Source organism: Cornus florida, unplaced genomic scaffold (genome assembly GCF_030987335.1).
Source record: "Cornus florida cultivar Cherokee Brave unplaced genomic scaffold, ASM3098733v1 CherokeeBrave_3.0.0_Hap2_Chr03, whole genome shotgun sequence".
In the NCBI taxonomy this organism is placed as follows: Eukaryota; Viridiplantae; Streptophyta; class Magnoliopsida; order Cornales; family Cornaceae; genus Cornus; species Cornus florida.
In genome coordinates this window covers 21,286,658-21,305,112 of record NW_026775573.1, presented here as the reverse complement: position 1 = coordinate 21,305,112, position 18,455 = coordinate 21,286,658, and the positions used below count along the sequence as shown (strand labels likewise).

At 33.7% G+C, this 18,455-nt stretch overlaps 1 protein-coding gene across 1 annotated transcript; it reads left to right on the top strand.

Moving 5' to 3' along the window:
- Window positions 1–4,728: 4,728 nt before the first annotated feature.
- LOC132301248 (calcium-transporting ATPase 12, plasma membrane-type-like) lies at window positions 4,729–8,357 on the top strand. The gene has a single exon (XM_059798521.1). The coding sequence runs from the start codon at window positions 4,729–4,731 to the stop codon at window positions 7,750–7,752; it is 3,024 nt and encodes a 1,007-aa protein (XP_059654504.1). The 3' UTR covers window positions 7,753–8,357.
- The last annotated feature ends 10,098 nt before the right edge of the window (window positions 8,358–18,455 follow it).

Here is an 18,455-nt window from a genome sequence, read left to right as displayed (position 1 = left end):
TCCAACCAATAGCCCTATTTTACAATGATTCGTGCTATTGCGAAGGTTGATTTATAATTGTAATCGACTCAACCGATCATCCACATTGGCTATCAGTATTCTAATTATGATGCTAAACTAGAACCACCGGTTGAATAGATTATGATGTCAACCTCATCGACATCATGGATCTTGTGTAACTCGTTTTTGTCTTCATCATAATCCCTATAAGAGAATTGGAACACTCAAAGTTTGGAAATGCAGAGTCTATGAGGAACAAAACGCGCGATGACTTCGGCACCACTATTGGCGCGCGTTATTGGTGTGTGCCCATTCCTTTGTTTTTATGAGAGATAGCACATCAACTATCACACCTCTCACTTCTCATGTGTATAATTTGATAAATGGAGTAGATCGGATTGCACTCAAATCATAATTATTCAGGAAATGCTTCTTACAGACAGCACTAGCTGTTAAAACATAAATATTCACGACCTTGAATAAAACATCGTTCATGCAGTAGAAGAGGCAGGATGGTAATCGAAATCGAGCAATGGTAGGGTGTTGGCTAGGTGCCTTTTGACGATCAAGTCAGTTTTGAGAGTTTGTATATTAAAAGAAATAAATTATGCAATTAATTTTTCCTACCTGATTGGTTGACTGGTCTCACATTTATAACCAATTGAAGATCCGAACTTCTCGTGATTCAAACAATTTTTTTTTTGGGAATCTCATTAGCGTCATCCTCATTTGAATTTAAAGTTTTCTGTTATTCTGTTTGAATTTCAACTAATGAATCTTCTTTTATTTGAATTTGAATTTGAATTGTCATCATCTTTTCCTTTATTATCAGGAACTACATTTATCTGGACATACTATGGAGATTTGAATGTTATGGAAATCAAAGTGGAACTATTTAATTTTCGTGTTGGACAATTTTAGTTATGCAGATGCTAACCAACCATTTTCATTTTTGACTTTGAACTCAACTGTGGGAGAAATTGTTTCCATTTACCTATGTAAAGTGGGGACAAGGATCCTCTCCAGCATAGGAGAAGTCCAGTATAGTATCTAGTGGTTGAAATTGAATTGATAAATGGGATTCTCTAGTGATAATGTAATCTCAACCACTGGATATTGTGCTGAACCTCTCATGCACTGGAGAGAATTCTTATCCGTAAAGTGGACGTATTACATCAGTTATGCTTTGTAAATTTCGGGGAATTGAATGTTACCAAAATGAAAGAGCTTCCCAATTTTATTTCTTGGAAGTCAAGATGTGTAAATCACACGAAACACGATAATGACTAATGGTCAAGAATAATTGATGAAAATTTGTTCTAATACAAACATGTCAATTGAAATTTATAAATTTGGTCAACCATAGAAAAATATATATGAAGTCTTTGGCAAGGTCGTTACGCATTACTTTAGAATGGAAAAAAATATAGTGATCTTACAAGTCATTCTCAAAATGGAAGACTACTGTTAGCATTAAACCCTGAGCCCATAGAAAGTACAATGGAACTCAAACAAGTTCCCATAGGAACACAAGATATACATTAATTGCACGCTTTCCAGAGTCTGAAGTAATCCATGAAGTTCAAAGATTCGTAAGTTATACATGGATACATGTAGATAGTTAGTCAATTGAATTAAGAATATACATATATAGTTAACCAATATAGGAAAAATCGAAAATTTTTAAAACATTGAAATGGGAGAAAAATAAGTTTAAAGTTTGAATTATTTATTTCTTTGAATTTGAAAGCATCAATTCCATCCATAAATAGCCCACAATTTTAATTCTCATTGGGCTATTTAATTTTTTGCTACGAATCATATCCTTTGTGTCGAGTGTACATTCGAATCCCATTGTATAAGTCCACAGTTTACATCTCACTCATGTCAAGGAGGGTGGGTACGGGTGAGAGTTATAGAGTGAAAAGACTTCTTAAAAAAAAAAAAAAAAATGATTTATTTTGCATGCAATAGATGCGTGACTTACCAAGTATGGACTGTAACTCTCTTTTCATTTTTTTAGAAAAAGAAAAAATAATAGTATGTTATTGCATTTGTCTGAAAAAAAAAAAAAAAAAAAAAAAAAAAAAAAAAAAAAAGAAGAAGAATAAATAATGTACAAAAAAATAATAATTAAATAAAAAAAATTAAACCCGAACAACTTGCCATAATTTGTTTGGAAAAATGAGAATAAGAAATGAAATAGGTAAAGCACAAAAGAAACATTTTCCACTTTCCCTCCCCTTTTTTTAAAAAATTTAAAATTAATTTTCAACCTATTTATAGCACTCTCTTTACTACTATCCAAATATAAGAACTGTGATGACATTGTGGGCAGGTGTGCCATAGGCGGGTGCAAGACACTGATAGGTTACCACACTGGCAAGTTATAAGTGCACAATCTCACATCGCATGGGAAAGGGAAAGGTGAAGTACTTATATATAGGTGTGTCACTCCAATTAGTATGAGGCTTTTGGGGTAAAACTCATAATCAAAACCGTGCGAGCTCAAGCCCAAAGCGGACAATATCATACCATGTGGTGGAGTGAGTCGTTACAAATGGTATCAAAGCTTGACCCAACCGGAAGTGTGCCAACGGAGACGTCGGGCCTCAAGGGAGGTGGATTGTGATGACCCTATGGGCGGGTATGCCGTGAGTGGGTGCGAGACACTAATAGGCTACCACACTAGCGAAATACGAGTGCACAATATCACATCGTCTGGGAAAAGAAAAGGTGAAGTCCTTATATATAGGTATGTTACTCCAATTGGTATGAGACCTTTTGTGGTAAAGCCCAAAATCAAAACCGTGCGGGCTTAGGCTCAAAGCGGACAATATCATACAATGTGATGGAGTGGGTTGTTACAAATAGTATCAGAGTTTGACCCAGCCGGAAGTATGCCGACAGGGACGTCGGGCCTTCAAAAGAGGTGGATTGTGATCACCCTGTAAGCGGGTGCGAGACACTGACAGGCTACCACACTGGTAGGTTACGAGTGCACAATCTCACATCGATTTTTTGGGGTAAAGTTTAAGAGTAAAACCGTGCAGGGTGGAATGATCGTTACGAGAACAATAACCTAAAAAAAAAAAAACATAATAGTAATTCCAAACTTTTATTCTTTTATACATTGTTTTGTTTATTCTTAAAATAATTAATGAGCTAACTGTAATTAGTCAATATTCACACCCCTTACCCAAATCAAATGCAAAATGATTTAATGCTTATATTATTGTCGATTCGACCAAATATAGTCCAAGTCACAATTGCTTGGCTCGACCAAATATAGCCCAAGTCACAATTGCTTGACCACTAGAGTCATTTGTCACCTTTAGATGCATTAAAATCTATTATTAAAGATCATTAATTATAAATGGTGGGTCAGATAATTTAGACTAAACTATTCATTTTGAAAATCATTTTTCTATTGTATAAAAAAATAATAATAATTAATTAATTAATTAAAAATTAAAAATTAAAAAATTATGGTGTAAGGATGACATGTTATTTGGAATGCATCTATTTTCAAGTCCTATCACTATATCTGAGACGTTTATTTAATTATTATGTCGTATCTGACGGTATGAGCATTTAATTCTTTTTTTTTAATGATATCAGATCATGCAAAAATAAATTCCGAAGAAGATATGTATATAGTTAACCCATGTCATTTAATGATAGAAAATTTGGGAATTCTTAAAACATTTATGCTATGTTGGATACATAGTAAGAAATTGATGTCTTGAAATTTGAATTAAAAAAAAATTAATTTAAAATTTGAATTAAATTATTATTTTTTTTATTTCAAAACATTAATTTCATGCCACCAAACATAAACCCACAATTTAATTCTCGTTGGGGTAATTAATTTTCTACTTTATATTATACCTAACAAAATAAACCAAAAACCTATTGTTTTATGAACCCTTCATCGTCAAAGGACGCATTCAATGGGCAAAGGCAAAAGACTGCAGAGAAAAGCTTGGTGGAATTACCATAATGGGCTTCAAGACAAGTTTAGAGTCAATTTATATTCCATTTTGGTAATAATGAACGACCTCTGTTCAAAGTTCAAAGTCTTCATGCAAAATATTGTCGGGAGAATAATATTTCAACTAACAGGATAAATATATCATAATCATGGAGAGAGAGAGAGAGTGCTAGCAAATTCTGGACTGGAGGAGGGTGAAGGGGAATAAAACAATATATATATATATATATATAGAGAGAGAGAGAGAGAGAGAGAGAGAGAGAGAGTGCTAGCAAATTCTGGACTGGAGGAGGGTGAAGGGGAATAAAACAATATATATTTTGGAAGTTCCGCAAATCTAAAATTCTACTGTATTACCCTAAAGAAAGACCATATTTGCAAATCTCTCTTTTAAGTTCAGGAAGGTTCATTGCAACTTCAGGCTGTGTATCAGAATATATATATATATATATATATAGGGAGAGAGAGAGAGACCTTTGGAGCCATGCTTCCCGGAGTTAATGCCCTAACTAATCCTGAAACATACATTCCTTGCCACGGCCCACAGTCCACCAAGGAAACTAAAGTGAAATTTCATAAAAACGCGTTTTAAAACTTCTATTTAAACAACAATAACTCTTGCAAAGAAAAAAGAAAAGGAAAGGAAAACGACTCCTCAAAGACTCTCTTGCTCTTGTTCTTGTTCTTCTTCACCTTTCACGCCTCATAACTCTTCTCAAGATCTTGAGACAACCATGTTCAAGGGCAAAGATTTCCCAATTGTGAAACCCCACAAACGATTACAGAATGCTTTCAGAGCCATATACTTCATGGTTTCTTTGTCCAAGAAGGTTTTCAAGAACACCCGAATTCTCACCACTGTCATTCATAGCCCGCCACCCTATGTTGCAATTGATATTCAACCCATCAACCACGATCACGTACCCTTTATCTCCATTGACCATAAGGCGATCGCCGACCTGGTTAAAGAGAGAGACTTTGATGGTCTCCATCAATATGGAGGAGTGAAAGAAGTTGCAGCGGTTCTTGAAACGGATCAGAAGTTCGGAATCAGTGGCAGCAATGCTGATACCAAGCACAGAATCGATGTGTTCGGTTCCAACACATACAACAAGCCGCCTGCAAAAAGCTTTATCAGTTTCGTGCTAGAAGCATTCAAAGACCCAACAATTATCATACTCCTGGTATGTGCAGTTCTCTCTCTTGGCTTTGGGATTAAGCAGCATGGCCTCCAGGAAGGGTGGTATGATGGAGGCAGCATCATTGTTGCTGTTGTGTTAGTTATTGCAGTCTCGGCAATCAGTAACTTTAAGCAGAGCAGACAGTTTGAGAAGCTGTCAGAGAAGAGCAGCGACATAAAAGTGGAAGTAGTGAGAGATGGGCGAAGACAACCCATATCAATCTTTGAGGTTGTAGTGGGTGACATTGTGTGCTTGAATATTGGCGATCAGATTCCTGCGGACGGATTGTTCTTGGATGGTCACTCGTTGAAGGTGGATGAATCTAGCATGACAGGTGAAAGCAACCATGTTGAAGTTAACGAGGCCACAAATCCATTTCTGCTTTCTGGTACAAAGGTTACAGATGGCTATGGCCACATGCTTGTTACTGCAGTGGGCATGAATACAGCATGGGGCCAGATGATGAGCTCCATAAGCCGTGATTTGGACGAGCAGACACCATTGCAAGCCCGTCTCAACAAGCTGACTTCTTATATTGGGAAGATTGGTTTGCTGGTGGCTTTTCTTGTTCTCACAGTTTTGATGATCCGTTACTTCACAGGACACACTGAAGACCAAAGCGGGCACCGGGAATTCAATGGCGGCAAGACCAAAGCTGATGAGATCATGAATGTCATGGTGCGTATCATAGCCGCAGCAGTTACAATAGTTGTGGTGGCAATCCCAGAGGGTTTGCCTTTGGCTGTTACTCTGACTCTGGCTTATTCGATGAAGAAAATGATGGCTGACAATGCCATGGTCAGGAAACTCTCTGCCTGTGAGACGATGGGTTCAGCTACAACAATCTGCACAGACAAAACAGGCACGCTTACATTAAACCAGATGAAGGTCACAGAGTTTTGGCTGGGAAAAGAGGAACTGAAGGAGACAACATCATCAGAACTCGCCCCTAATTTTCTTGAATTGCTACAAGAAGGTATTGGTTTAAATACAACAGGAGAAGTATATAGAACAGTATCTACATCAACTCCTGAAATTTCCGGTAGTCCAACTGAGTCAGCCATTCTCTCTTGGGCTGTGTTTGATTTGAATCTGGATCTTGATGAACTAAAGCAAGCTAATGAAATTCTCCACGTAGAAGCTTTCAATTCGGAGAAGAAACGAAGCGGAGTTATGGTGAAGAGAAAAGGTGGAAAGACAGTTCATACACACTGGAAGGGAGCTGCAGAGATGATTCTGGCAATGTGCTCAAATTATTACGTGAGAGGCGGGATGATCTCAGCAATGAATGATTCACAGAGAGTGCAATTTGAAACAATTATTAAAGATATGGCAGCTAAAAGCCTACGATGCATCGCTTTTGCATGCAAAACTGTCACAGGAGAAAGTTTACAGGGTAATGGAGAGCTTGAAGAAACTGGACTGACATTATTAGGGCTGGTGGGTCTGAAGGATCCATGCCGGCCAGGTGTTGGAGCAGCAGTACATTCATGCAGGGATGCTGGAGTTGACATCAAAATGATCACTGGAGACAATATGTTCACTGCAAAAGCAATAGCTATTGAATGTGGAATCCTCAAACCCTATGAAGATTTAAATGATGCAGTAGTAGAAGGTGTAACGTTCAGAAATTACTCACAAGAAGATAGAATGTTAAAGGTTGAGTCTATCCGTGTAATGGCCAGATCATCCCCATTTGACAAGCTTCTGATGGTGCAATGTTTGAAGCAGAAAGGCCACGTGGTAGCAGTCACAGGCGATGGAAACAACGATGCACCTGCACTCAAAGAAGCAGATATTGGGCTCTCCATGGGAATCCAAGGTACAGAAGTGGCAAAAGAGAGCTCAGATATAGTCATCTTGGATGATAATTTCTCCTCTTTGGTGACAGTTCTAAGGTGGGGCAGGTGTGTTTACAATAACATTCAAAAGTTCATCCAATTTCAACTCACAGTCAATGTCGCTGCCCTAGTCATAAACTTTGTTGCTGCACTATCATCTGGTGAAGTCCCACTTACAGCAGTCCAGCTGTTGTGGGTGAATCTCATAATGGATACTTTGGGGGCTTTAGCCTTGGCCACAGAGCAACCCACAAATGATCTCATGGAAAAGTCACCCGTCGGTCGCACTGAACCGCTTATAACAAGAGTCATGTGGAGGAATTTAATTGCTCAGGCCTTGTATCAGGTCATTGTTTTACTGATCTTAGAGTTCAAGGGAAGCTCTATCTTTCATGTGAACAAGAGGGTTAAGGACACCCTCATTTTCAATAGTTTTGTTATATGCCAAGTTTTTAACGAGTTTAATGCAAGGAAGCTGGAGAAGAAGAACATATTTAAGGGGATACTGAAGAACAAACTGTTTCTAGGAATCGTTGGGATAACAGTAGTTCTTCAAGTGGTTATGGTGGAGTTTCTAAAGAGGTTTGCTAATACTGAAAGGCTAAATTGGGGCCAATGGGGTGCATGCATTGGAATTGGTGTATTGTCATGGCCGATTGGTTGGGTTGTCAAGTACATTCCAGTTTCCGGTGAACACTTTCTCAGCCTTCCAACATATAGAGCTTCTGCATCCTGAAACAGACAACCACAATCAGGTGTTGCATCAAAATCATAGTAGAATTTAGAAGAAAATCTTTCGTGCTTTAATGTTTCTCATTTCTTCAGTCTCTCAATAGTTTCCCTTAGAGGTTTTCCGAATTTCAGTTATTGTAAATGTTAATGCTGCTCTAGGTCTTGAACAGAAGCTTTCTCTGAGAAGTAATTTCCTTTTTATTGATTTTCTGGTTTTAGTGTCTCAATATCTCAAATATATGTGTGCACTCAATTATCATGTTTTTTTTTCCCCGAGTTGGTATCAAGTTATCATATTATCATGCAAATTCTCCTGGACATCAATGTTGAAGGGATTCCTTAGACATGCAGACAGCTTCTTCCTTCGGGAAGAAAATAGAAGGGTCCATCATTTCCCATGATTTTTATTTTTTCATTTTTTTAATCTACGTTGTTCCTCCAAATAAAAAGGAAATACACAGTCATGCACACATCAAAAAATAAAAAATAAAAAAGTAAAAATTATCCTTCACATTAATTTGTACTTCATGTGAAGGATTAAACAGATGTAGTGTGCTTATTATGTTGATAACAACAAGACTTGCCAAAACTAATCCCTCCTTCCCTGGCTCCCTCCCTCTTTCCTATAGAGGATGATGCATATTTCTATAAATTTAAATAATAATAAAATTAATGAGTTGTACTGTTTAAATAATAATGTTTTCGGAATGGAGTTTTTTGTCAATTAGCTAGAATGTTACTTATTGGGCTTTGCCAAGCTTGCCTCGCTATCCCAATATGCGGAGTTGGTACGTGAAGAAGGCACGTGATGGAATGAGACATTTGGTTTACTACTTTTGTTATTTTTAGTTTTTATTTTTAGAGTGGGTGATCATGTAGTGAGTATAGCCATGTCTATGGATGGAATTTTATTAGTTGATTTTGGTTTATTATGGGGTTTTATTTAAAATGAATAATATTTCATATTGGTGATATGTTCTAGTCAATATTGTGGTGGGTGAATTTGGAAGTTGAATTGAAGTCATGCACCTTATTTAAGTGTAGGACACTTTGCTCGTTACTTTTCAACAAAAGAGATACCTAAAATAGGGCAACTGTCCAAAATCATCCTCCACTCTTCATGCAGAAAATATTAGCCAGAGCATAATAATGTGGCTCACAATAGAGGTACTTACAAAATTCTCCATAACCAATTTTCCCCACCATCTTTAAAGTTTCTTTTATGCGAATAACTTCGAGGAAAATTCATTTTCAATGTCATACATAGTTTAAAAGGATTATTTCATGCATCTTTTCGGACTAGACTAGGTGATAGGCAAATGCTGAGCATATTGATTCAACTAATTGCCTTCCCTAAGCCTTCAACACAACACAATTACTTGGCAAACAAACAAAGGTGTACCATTTTTTTCTGAGGATTACAGTGAAAAGAAAGAAAAGATACATCTATAGAAAAAACTAGAAGAACCTCATCTGATAGTTTTAGTTCCGAAACAATGAGATCATCATTCTTCCTTCACTTAAAACTACAAGAGAAAAATTTACCAGCAAAAATTCAAATAGTACATGGAAAATCAAAATATACAAACAACGCTGACAAGACTTAAGCAAGCATTGTAATTACAAAGAGTACAGTAGAACCTACCTTCAATGATTGGACAAGGCATGCTGCATAATCTTCTAGTCATACTTCAGATCCAAGAGGTTGTAACACCAGGGAAGCATCATAAGGTGTTGCATTCTGTTAAATACATCTTATTGTTCTTAATTATACAGCCTCCAATATTGATATTAAGCTACATAAAATCATATCCATTTTTAATTTTGATTTCCACGACTCGAAATTTAAGTAAGCTGGTTCTTTTATTTTATTCATTTATTTATTTATTTATAAATAAATGAGTAAGCTAGTTCTTTTGATATCAGCAAGCATAGCTGCAAACTATTACCACCAAGGGGTGTAGCCCAGTTGTTCAAGTCCCGTAAGGGTAAAGTGGATGTGTGAGTTACTTGCCAGAATAGAGTATAGATATATATATATAGCTGCAAACTGTTCAGGGCTCACATGTTCAACCCTCCTCGCATTCAGTGAATCAATTAGTGTTAATCCTTCCATGCAATAGCACAAATTAGTTGGTCACTTGGTCTTATAAAAAAAAGTATAGCAAAAGTAATAATAACAACATTAAATTGAACGAAAAAACACAAAAATGCTCCAAAAAATGGTTACGATTAAAAAAGAAAAAAATAATAATAACCGATTTGAAAATTATGGTGTATAAACAGGGGTATATATTGTCAATGCTAACAGAGTGCTCAAGAAGTTATTCCCTAGAATCAACTATCAAATATCAAGACAAGGCAAATATATATAATGTATGTTATATGGTATATTATTTTTGTTAGATTTTGTATAGTTACCCTCTATTTTTGGAGCTTTTAAGTTTCCCTGCATTTCTGAGTTCCAATGAAATTTCGTTGCGTAAAACTCATATATTACGAATATCACTATATTATTAAAAGAAGGGTGCAATACAAGAACTGAAGAACTCGGGAATTTATTGCTTATGTTAAGAAGAAAGAGTGGAAGAAGACGGTGATGTTGAAGCAACAAAGAAGCTCACATTACGGCAGCAAGAGGTACATCTCCTACTCCTTCTCTCCCTTTTTTGCCTTACTTATTGTGCCATTCACATGGACACAGACAGAGGTAATGGATATACGGTCTGGTGTACGTGTCAACACATGCACTCAAATTGGTGCATCAGTAAAAGCGATTAATGTTAGAAGTCAGTAAACTAATGTGTTTATAAGGTTTCATAGGAGAAAGAAGCTTATATAAGTTGGTGCATCAATAGTACAAACCAAAAGGAAAACAAAAGTAATCAGGTATACCAAACTCAATTGTCAATCCTGCATGTGGAGGTCAATCCTGCCATTTAGCAGACTTTAGTCAGCTAGCGTCACTAATGACATTCCCGAACCAAAAGATGGAGAAATTTGAAAAATCATATACCAAACTCAATTGTCAATCCTCATATGGGGCAAATCACATCAACAATATTTACCCTAAATCTCCCATTATGACTTCATCTTATTTCAGATTTATTTTTTTGACGATCAACTCCTTTATTCGTTACAGAAGTGGGCCAAGATGTAATTACAATTTTTTTTTTTGGTTAGGTAAGATGGGCATGAATTACAACTACAGCGTTAAGATTTGATCTCAATCTGTTTCTGCTTTAATATCATGTCAACAACCAATATTCTAAAAGCTTAAGCAGCTAAAGGATGTTAAGTAATTATGTTACCAAAATGATCCCTTATGTGTAGTCAGACAGACTTCCCTCCAAAAGTGAGCCTAACACGTATTATTATTTGTTATGAACAACTCTTCAAGAAGTGTAAATTATTAAAGATGATGGAACTTAAGTACTTGAATCATCAACACATCTAAAGTTAATGAACCATCAATCTAGAAGTTAGGATATTTATACTAATTCCAAATTACATTGATAGAGATGCAGCCCATGCTTGACCCTAAGCTGTGATTGGGACTCCCATCAATCAGCATGAAGCCAGGCACAAAATTGAAGTCACCACATTCAAATGCCAGCAACACTATTATAAATTTAAAGAATAATAACTTAATGGTTTCATATAAAGAAATAAATATAACATAACTGGAACTAGCTACTGATTATTTTCAAGATATTAAATTTTGCAAGTTTTAACGATCAACCAATCAGGTAGTTAGAAAAGATTCGATGTTGCCGAAGAACCAGGTTCTGCAACTTCACTTGATTCACCATTCTATAATGGAAAATGATTTGAGTTGCCGAAACGACGTTCGGCTCCCCATTCGGTGGTAAGTTTCGTTTTGCGGATCAGAGTTCTTCCATAATAGCTCATATTATTGGATAAGTAACAGGTTTCAGATTATTATACCAGATTCTACGACTTCATTTATTACACCTTCATATGTCTCTCTAGATTTATCATTGATTTTTCATACATTCGAGGGATCACTTGTAAGTTTCACTCAAATGAACGGATTAGTTTTCTATATATAGCTTGAAAAATAAACTTGTTACCAAAGGCTTAGACACATTGATGTGAGTATTTACCTATAAAAAAATAATAAAAATAAAAAAGGAACAAACCTAATTCGTTTCTCGTAATCTAGCCGTGAATTCTTCTTTTTCCTTCCTTTTTTCCCGCTCTTTCGAAGAAAAAGTTCTACATATTTGCTCTTTAATACATACTATTGGTTTTGGCAACCTTTATATAAAAATATTTTCAGGTAGAAGTCAATTTCAAATGTTAATTATGCAACCTGAAGTTGGGGAAAAAAAATCTATTTCTTTGTTTATTGTTTGTTCTCTTCAACTGAAAGAGGGAAGACACTGCATTCAACCTAATTTATAATATATTAAAAGAATTGATTAACAGCAAAACAATATTTCATTATAAAGAACCATACTTTTTTCAGACAACACTGCTTACAAAATAAAATAAACGACTAATATAGTGATACTTGTGTTAAACAAATAAGCAATTAACTGAAGTAAATGGCAAATGTGTGCACACATAGAGACCCACATGTATGTGTATATCTATGTATATACACACATACATATATATATATATATATATATATATATATATATATAGAAAGAGAGAGAAAGTAATTGTACCTCCGTTCGAAAGCTCCTTGACATGTGGGACACAGAAAACTGATATAATTGTACGGCCTGAAAATTGAATATTTTCAGTCTTTCTAGGGTTTTTAAAAGAGTGGACAAGACGACATATCTGATCGCTGTGGGGTTGAGGATTATACACCATTACACTGGTCTTTAAGAATGCCTTCCCGGATTTGGGTTTGGAGTGAACTCGGGTTGACCCACTAGACAATGGATCATTTTTGTGGGGATATATAATGTGGACCCAGAAAGAAAAAAGAGCTGAGACCGTTCCGATTGCAAAATGTCATTTTTGTTTGTCAAATTTATATTTTGAGATGAATTACGATGTTAAAATATTATATTTTAGTAATTCTTTTTTTTTTTTTTTTTCAGAGTATTTGTATTTTATTTAGCTTATTTATCTTATTAAAAATAAATAAATAAAAACACTGACATATAACAGACATATGATATATATACACATATATATATACACACAACAGACAAATATATATATATATATATACACACACACAATACTGACACACACACACACACACACACATATATATATATACACACACACAAGTCCAATACCAAATTGACAACCCATTCGAGAGAGGTGAGAAGAAAGAGAGTAATAACATATTTGATAATAATTATATGTTGTGTTATATTTAGCACAATTGGCAAAGTTATATTTTGGCAACCCATTTGACATGTTATTGAAGAGTCCATTTTAAACCCACATGCTATATTTTGAAAATAATAGCCCAAATAGCTTTGCTCTAATGTGTCCAATTTGATCATGAGATGTGTGGAGCAAATATGTGCACATAATTTTTTATAAAAGTATAACTAAATTGACAAATTAAAGGTTAAATTTGAATTCAGATTTTATCGTATCGTCAAATTGTCTTTCAAATTAAAATAAAAAATAAAATATATATTGCATTTGGCTGAATAAAATTATGTTTTACAATTAGAATTGAGAATTATAAAACACTCCAATAAAAAACGATATAACACCCATGCAATAAACTAACTAGTGGATTCTCACCAAAACTTTTTCAAGAAGAAAGGGCAGTGTTAAATGATCTATACTATGTTAAGAAAATTTATCACTTTACATTTGCAAGGGACTTTGCTTTATGGGTACATGAATCCGGCCTGAACTTTTTATTTTGAAAGATGATGAATTAATACTAGACTACATTTTTTGATAAATAAATAAAAATTAAGGCTAACAATTTAGACATAGATTTGTCTTATATAAAGTTACATATCATAGACCACTTACACTATATGACATGGATTTGTTAAATTTTAAAAAGATCAAATACAATCGGATATAGCGTGAACATGTATTGTTAAAATAAATATAAATTGTCATTTATAATTTTATTAAACAAGATAGTTAGGATGTCTTGCATAAGGTAGAGGAGGAAGCTATGTTATTACTCTCATGCTTTGTCATTGTCATTGTAATTATGGTTTTGCCATATTAAGAAGTGTCATTACATGTTATGACATGTATATGGTAATTTTCTTTTACAAGAAAAATATGTTAGACACTTCGAACGGTATTTGTATTGTTTTCAAAATTGTTTATATGTTTGTATTTTATAAGATTTGTATTGAGATTATAAAATATTTTATTTAAGTGTCGAAAATGTGTCAGTCAAATGTTCAAAATGTGTCAATCAAATGTCTGAGTTAGTAAAATTATTTCTAAATTATGGATACATTTATAAAATATCGAACACATGTTTATAGAGTTTCGTATCCAACACGAACACGGCACATTTGTAAAAGTCTCTATGTCAGTTCTTGGTATAAAGTAAAGTTAAAAGAATTAGGTAAGAATAAAACAAACTTATCTTACTTTTGAAGTTGTCTCTCCTTTTGTAAAATGGAAGCACCATCTTACCTTTCTCCCTTCTATTTAGTGAAATGACTTAGATAATTTTTTTTTTTAAGTTTTATTTATATTTTTTTGGGTCTTGTCAAAGGAGATAATTTATTTAATAGTGATAACCCTTTTTTTTTTTTTTTGTTAAAAGAAGAACTTTTGTTTGGGTCCTCTTCTTTTTCTTTTTCTTTTTTCTTTTTAGTTCTATCAAAAGACATATTTTATTCAACATAAATAAATAACTTGAAAAAATTGTTCCATATCTAAAAAGGTAATTATGTAATTTAAATATATATGTATATACAAAATTAGGATTAAAATTGTCATTTCTTATAAGATGGAGTGCAAATGTAGAAAAGGGAAGATAATTTCACCTCCCAATAATACAATAAAGAAAATTGATAAAAGATCCCATCGGTATTGATTAATGTGACTATCATTGATTTAAACGCTTTGAACGAAAAGAGTATATATTTATTGATTAGTGATTAAGAATTCTTATTAGACACTAGTGATTGGAAAAAATTAATTATCAATTGTAATATTATTCATAAAATAAAATAAAAATAATACAATAAAGAGTCGTGATATCGAAAGTTAAACCTATCTAATTATACTTATGCAAGTGGAAGATGAAAACATCTCCCATTAAGATAAAAGAGATAAAAACATTTAATCGACCAACTTTTTCAATCCAACTATTTTTATCAAAAATATCATTATCACATCAACTCTAAAAATCCGTCGACCTAGTTTCCATCCTGATCAATACGCAATAGCAATAATTCCAATCCCAATTAAATGTTGTCACCTTATGTGAAAAACATCTCCTAAATTTTTTTTTTTCTGCAACAATTTTTCTGAGAAATTATCCTTATGAAGTATGTTCAACACAGTTCCACTCATAATAGTTCTTCAGTCACTTGGACTGGGTATAAGTCAATGTTTATTGGTTTGATTGGAAAATACCGACTGAAAATTCCAATTGTGACGGGTGATTGTGACTCACCTAAAAAAATGAGTCATGGTATATTATAAGTCCAATACCGAATACATTGTTGACCAAACTTGCATTGATCACTTTACAAAGGTTATTATTGAAACATTTATCTACTGAAATTATTGGGCCAACTAGTATCTCCTCTCATAGCGGTTGCACAATAGACAAATATAGGTGTGTGCAAGTGTTTACCAAAATAAAAAATAATAATTATAACAAAGTGTCATCCTATTAATATTTGGAAAAATTAATTATAGGTATAGATAGAGACAATAGTCTTAAATAACAAAATAATCTAATTTAGAAGTTTGTATTTCAATTTGATTAAATTTAATAAAATAATTACGAATATATCAACAATTATTATTAAGGTCCAAAATACTCTCAAAGCTCTTATTAAAAAAATTAAATTAATAAATTAATAGTTTTAAGTTATTTGAGTATAATTAATCCTAAATTAGTTAAATTTATTTAATATGATCCAATCATATCATAACATGTTAGAGATTAAAAATAGATTCCTCGAACAAGTATTATTTTATAATGGCATAGAATAATACCATGAGGACTTCTTTTATCATAAATTTTAGACAAAAGTGCAAAAAACACTCTTGTTCCTTCACAAAAATGTAAAATAACCCTTTGGACTATCTGGGTTGCCAATCAACCCCTCATCTATACAAAATGTTGTAAAAACGACCCTCCCAATCACTGGACCATATTTTCTGATGCCCAGAGGGTCAAAATTACCAAAATACAACCACTTATTAATTTTTATAAAATTTATAAAATATAATAAATATAAAATACCCATAGTACCCTTTAGGGGTCATCTTGCAACTAACCAAAAGTTCAAAATTTTTTTTTTTTTTTTTTTTGGCAATTTTGCCTTATAATAATAAACAATATCAATAATGATAATAATATTAATATTAATAATAATAGTAGTAGTAGTAGTAATAATAATAATAATAATAATAATAATAATAATAATAATAATTGCTCAGTTGTTAGATATGTGAATCACTCTTAGAAACCCTGCGAATTAACAATAATATTAATAATAATAAAAATAAGAATAATAATAATAGTAGTAGTGGTAGTAACAGTAACAAAAATAAATTGCTTGATTAGTTGCTTCATGGATCTATATACCTACAAACAGTTTATGGAAGTTCATAAATTATAAAAAATAAAAAATAAAAAAATAGTTAAATAATAATAATAATAATAAGATCTACTAATAGGAGTAGTAGTAGTAGTGGTGATAGTAATAATAATAATAACTTAAAATAATAACAAAAATAAATTGTATAATTTAGGGTTTGATTTGTAACTCAAGATAGTTCCGGGGTTATTTTTCACTTTCTTAATAGTTCACGACTTTTTTGCACTTTTGTCGGGGGTATAATAGTCATTCAAAAGGATAATTTGAGTATTACTTGAAAATATACAGGCGTGAATTAACAGACGCCGAAAAATGTGGTCCGGTGAACGAGAAAGTCCTTTTTGTAACGTTTTATATAGATGAGGGGTTGATTTGTAACCCAAGCTAGTTCAGGGGATTATTTTTCACTTTTATGATAATATAAGAATTTTTTTTACACCTTTGCCTAAATTTTATACCTTTCTTTACCATTATAATAAAAAAATATTTTTATTTTATAATTATTATTATTATTTTGTGTGCGCTTTAATTGTTACATTGATGTTACATTTGGTGCGCAGTAATGAAATGAGAATGAGAATGGATGTTTAGTTGTAAATATGAAATGTGTAAGAATGAAATGATAATGACCATTCTAGCGTTTGGTTTGACCAATTTAAAATTTAGAATGAAACAAATTTCAAATTGAGTTCTCCAAAATATCCTTCTTAGTAACAAGTAAGTTAAATTAACAAAATGACATTCTTTTATATTTTTTTTAAAATAAATGCTAGCAGTGGTTGTGGTGGATGGTGGAGGAGGTGGAAAATGGTAATGGTGTAGGTGGTAATGTTGGAAGGCAGCGATGGTGACAATGGTGGAAAGTGGCGGCGGCGGTGTTGGTGGAAGGTAATGGCAGTAGTGTGGTAGAGATGGAAGGAAATAGTGGTATAGGTGGTGGTGGTGGAAGCCAATGGAGGTGACTGTGGTCAGGGGCGAAGCCAGAAATGTTTAATTTGGGGGGGGGGTGAGGGAGATGAAAAAAATTTCCCAACCTCTTTTTAATGTATACTTTTAAAAACATGTTTATGTATAATATAAAGAAAAAATGAAAAGAATTACAATTATTTCTTTAATTTTCCTACCTAAAGTCATAATTAATACCATAAATATATACTATTAATACAAATTTAAAATATAAATAAAAAAAAAATTTGGGGGGGGGGGGGGGGGGGACTTTAATTTTCCTACTATAATTACAATTAATAACCTAAATTATGTATTATTAACAGAGGTTTCAAAAAAAATTGGCCCCCCTCCCTCCGCCCCTGACTGTGGTGGTGGTGGTGGAAGGCAATGGAGGTGACTGTGGTCAGGGGCGAAGCCAGAAATGTTTAATTTGGAGGGGAGGGAGGGGGGGGGGGGGAGAGAGATGAAAAAAATTTTCCCAACCTCTTTTTAATGTATACTTTTAAAAACATGTGTTATGTATAATATAAAGAAAAAATGAAAAGAATTACAATTATTTCTTTAGTTTTCCTACCTAAAATCATAATTAATACCATAAATATATACCATTAATACAAATTTAAAAATAAAAAAAAATAAAAAAAAAATTGGGGGGGGGGGGGGGGGACTTTAATTTTCCTACTATAATTACAATTAATAACCTAAATTATGTATTATTAACAGAGGTTTCAAAAAAAATTGGCCCCCCTCCCTCCGCCCCTGACTGTGGTAGTGGTGGAAGGCACTGAAGTTGGCAGTGATGGTGGAAGGCAGTAGAGGTGGCGATGGTGGAAGGTGGTGGCGGTACTGGAAGGCGGCGACAGTGGTGGTGGTGAAAGGCGGTGGTAATGGAGAAAGGTGGTGGCGATGGCGGTAGCAGTGAAGATGGCGGCGGCGGTGGTGATGGTGGTGGAAGGTAGCGGTGGCGGTAGTGGTGGTGGAAAGTGGTGGG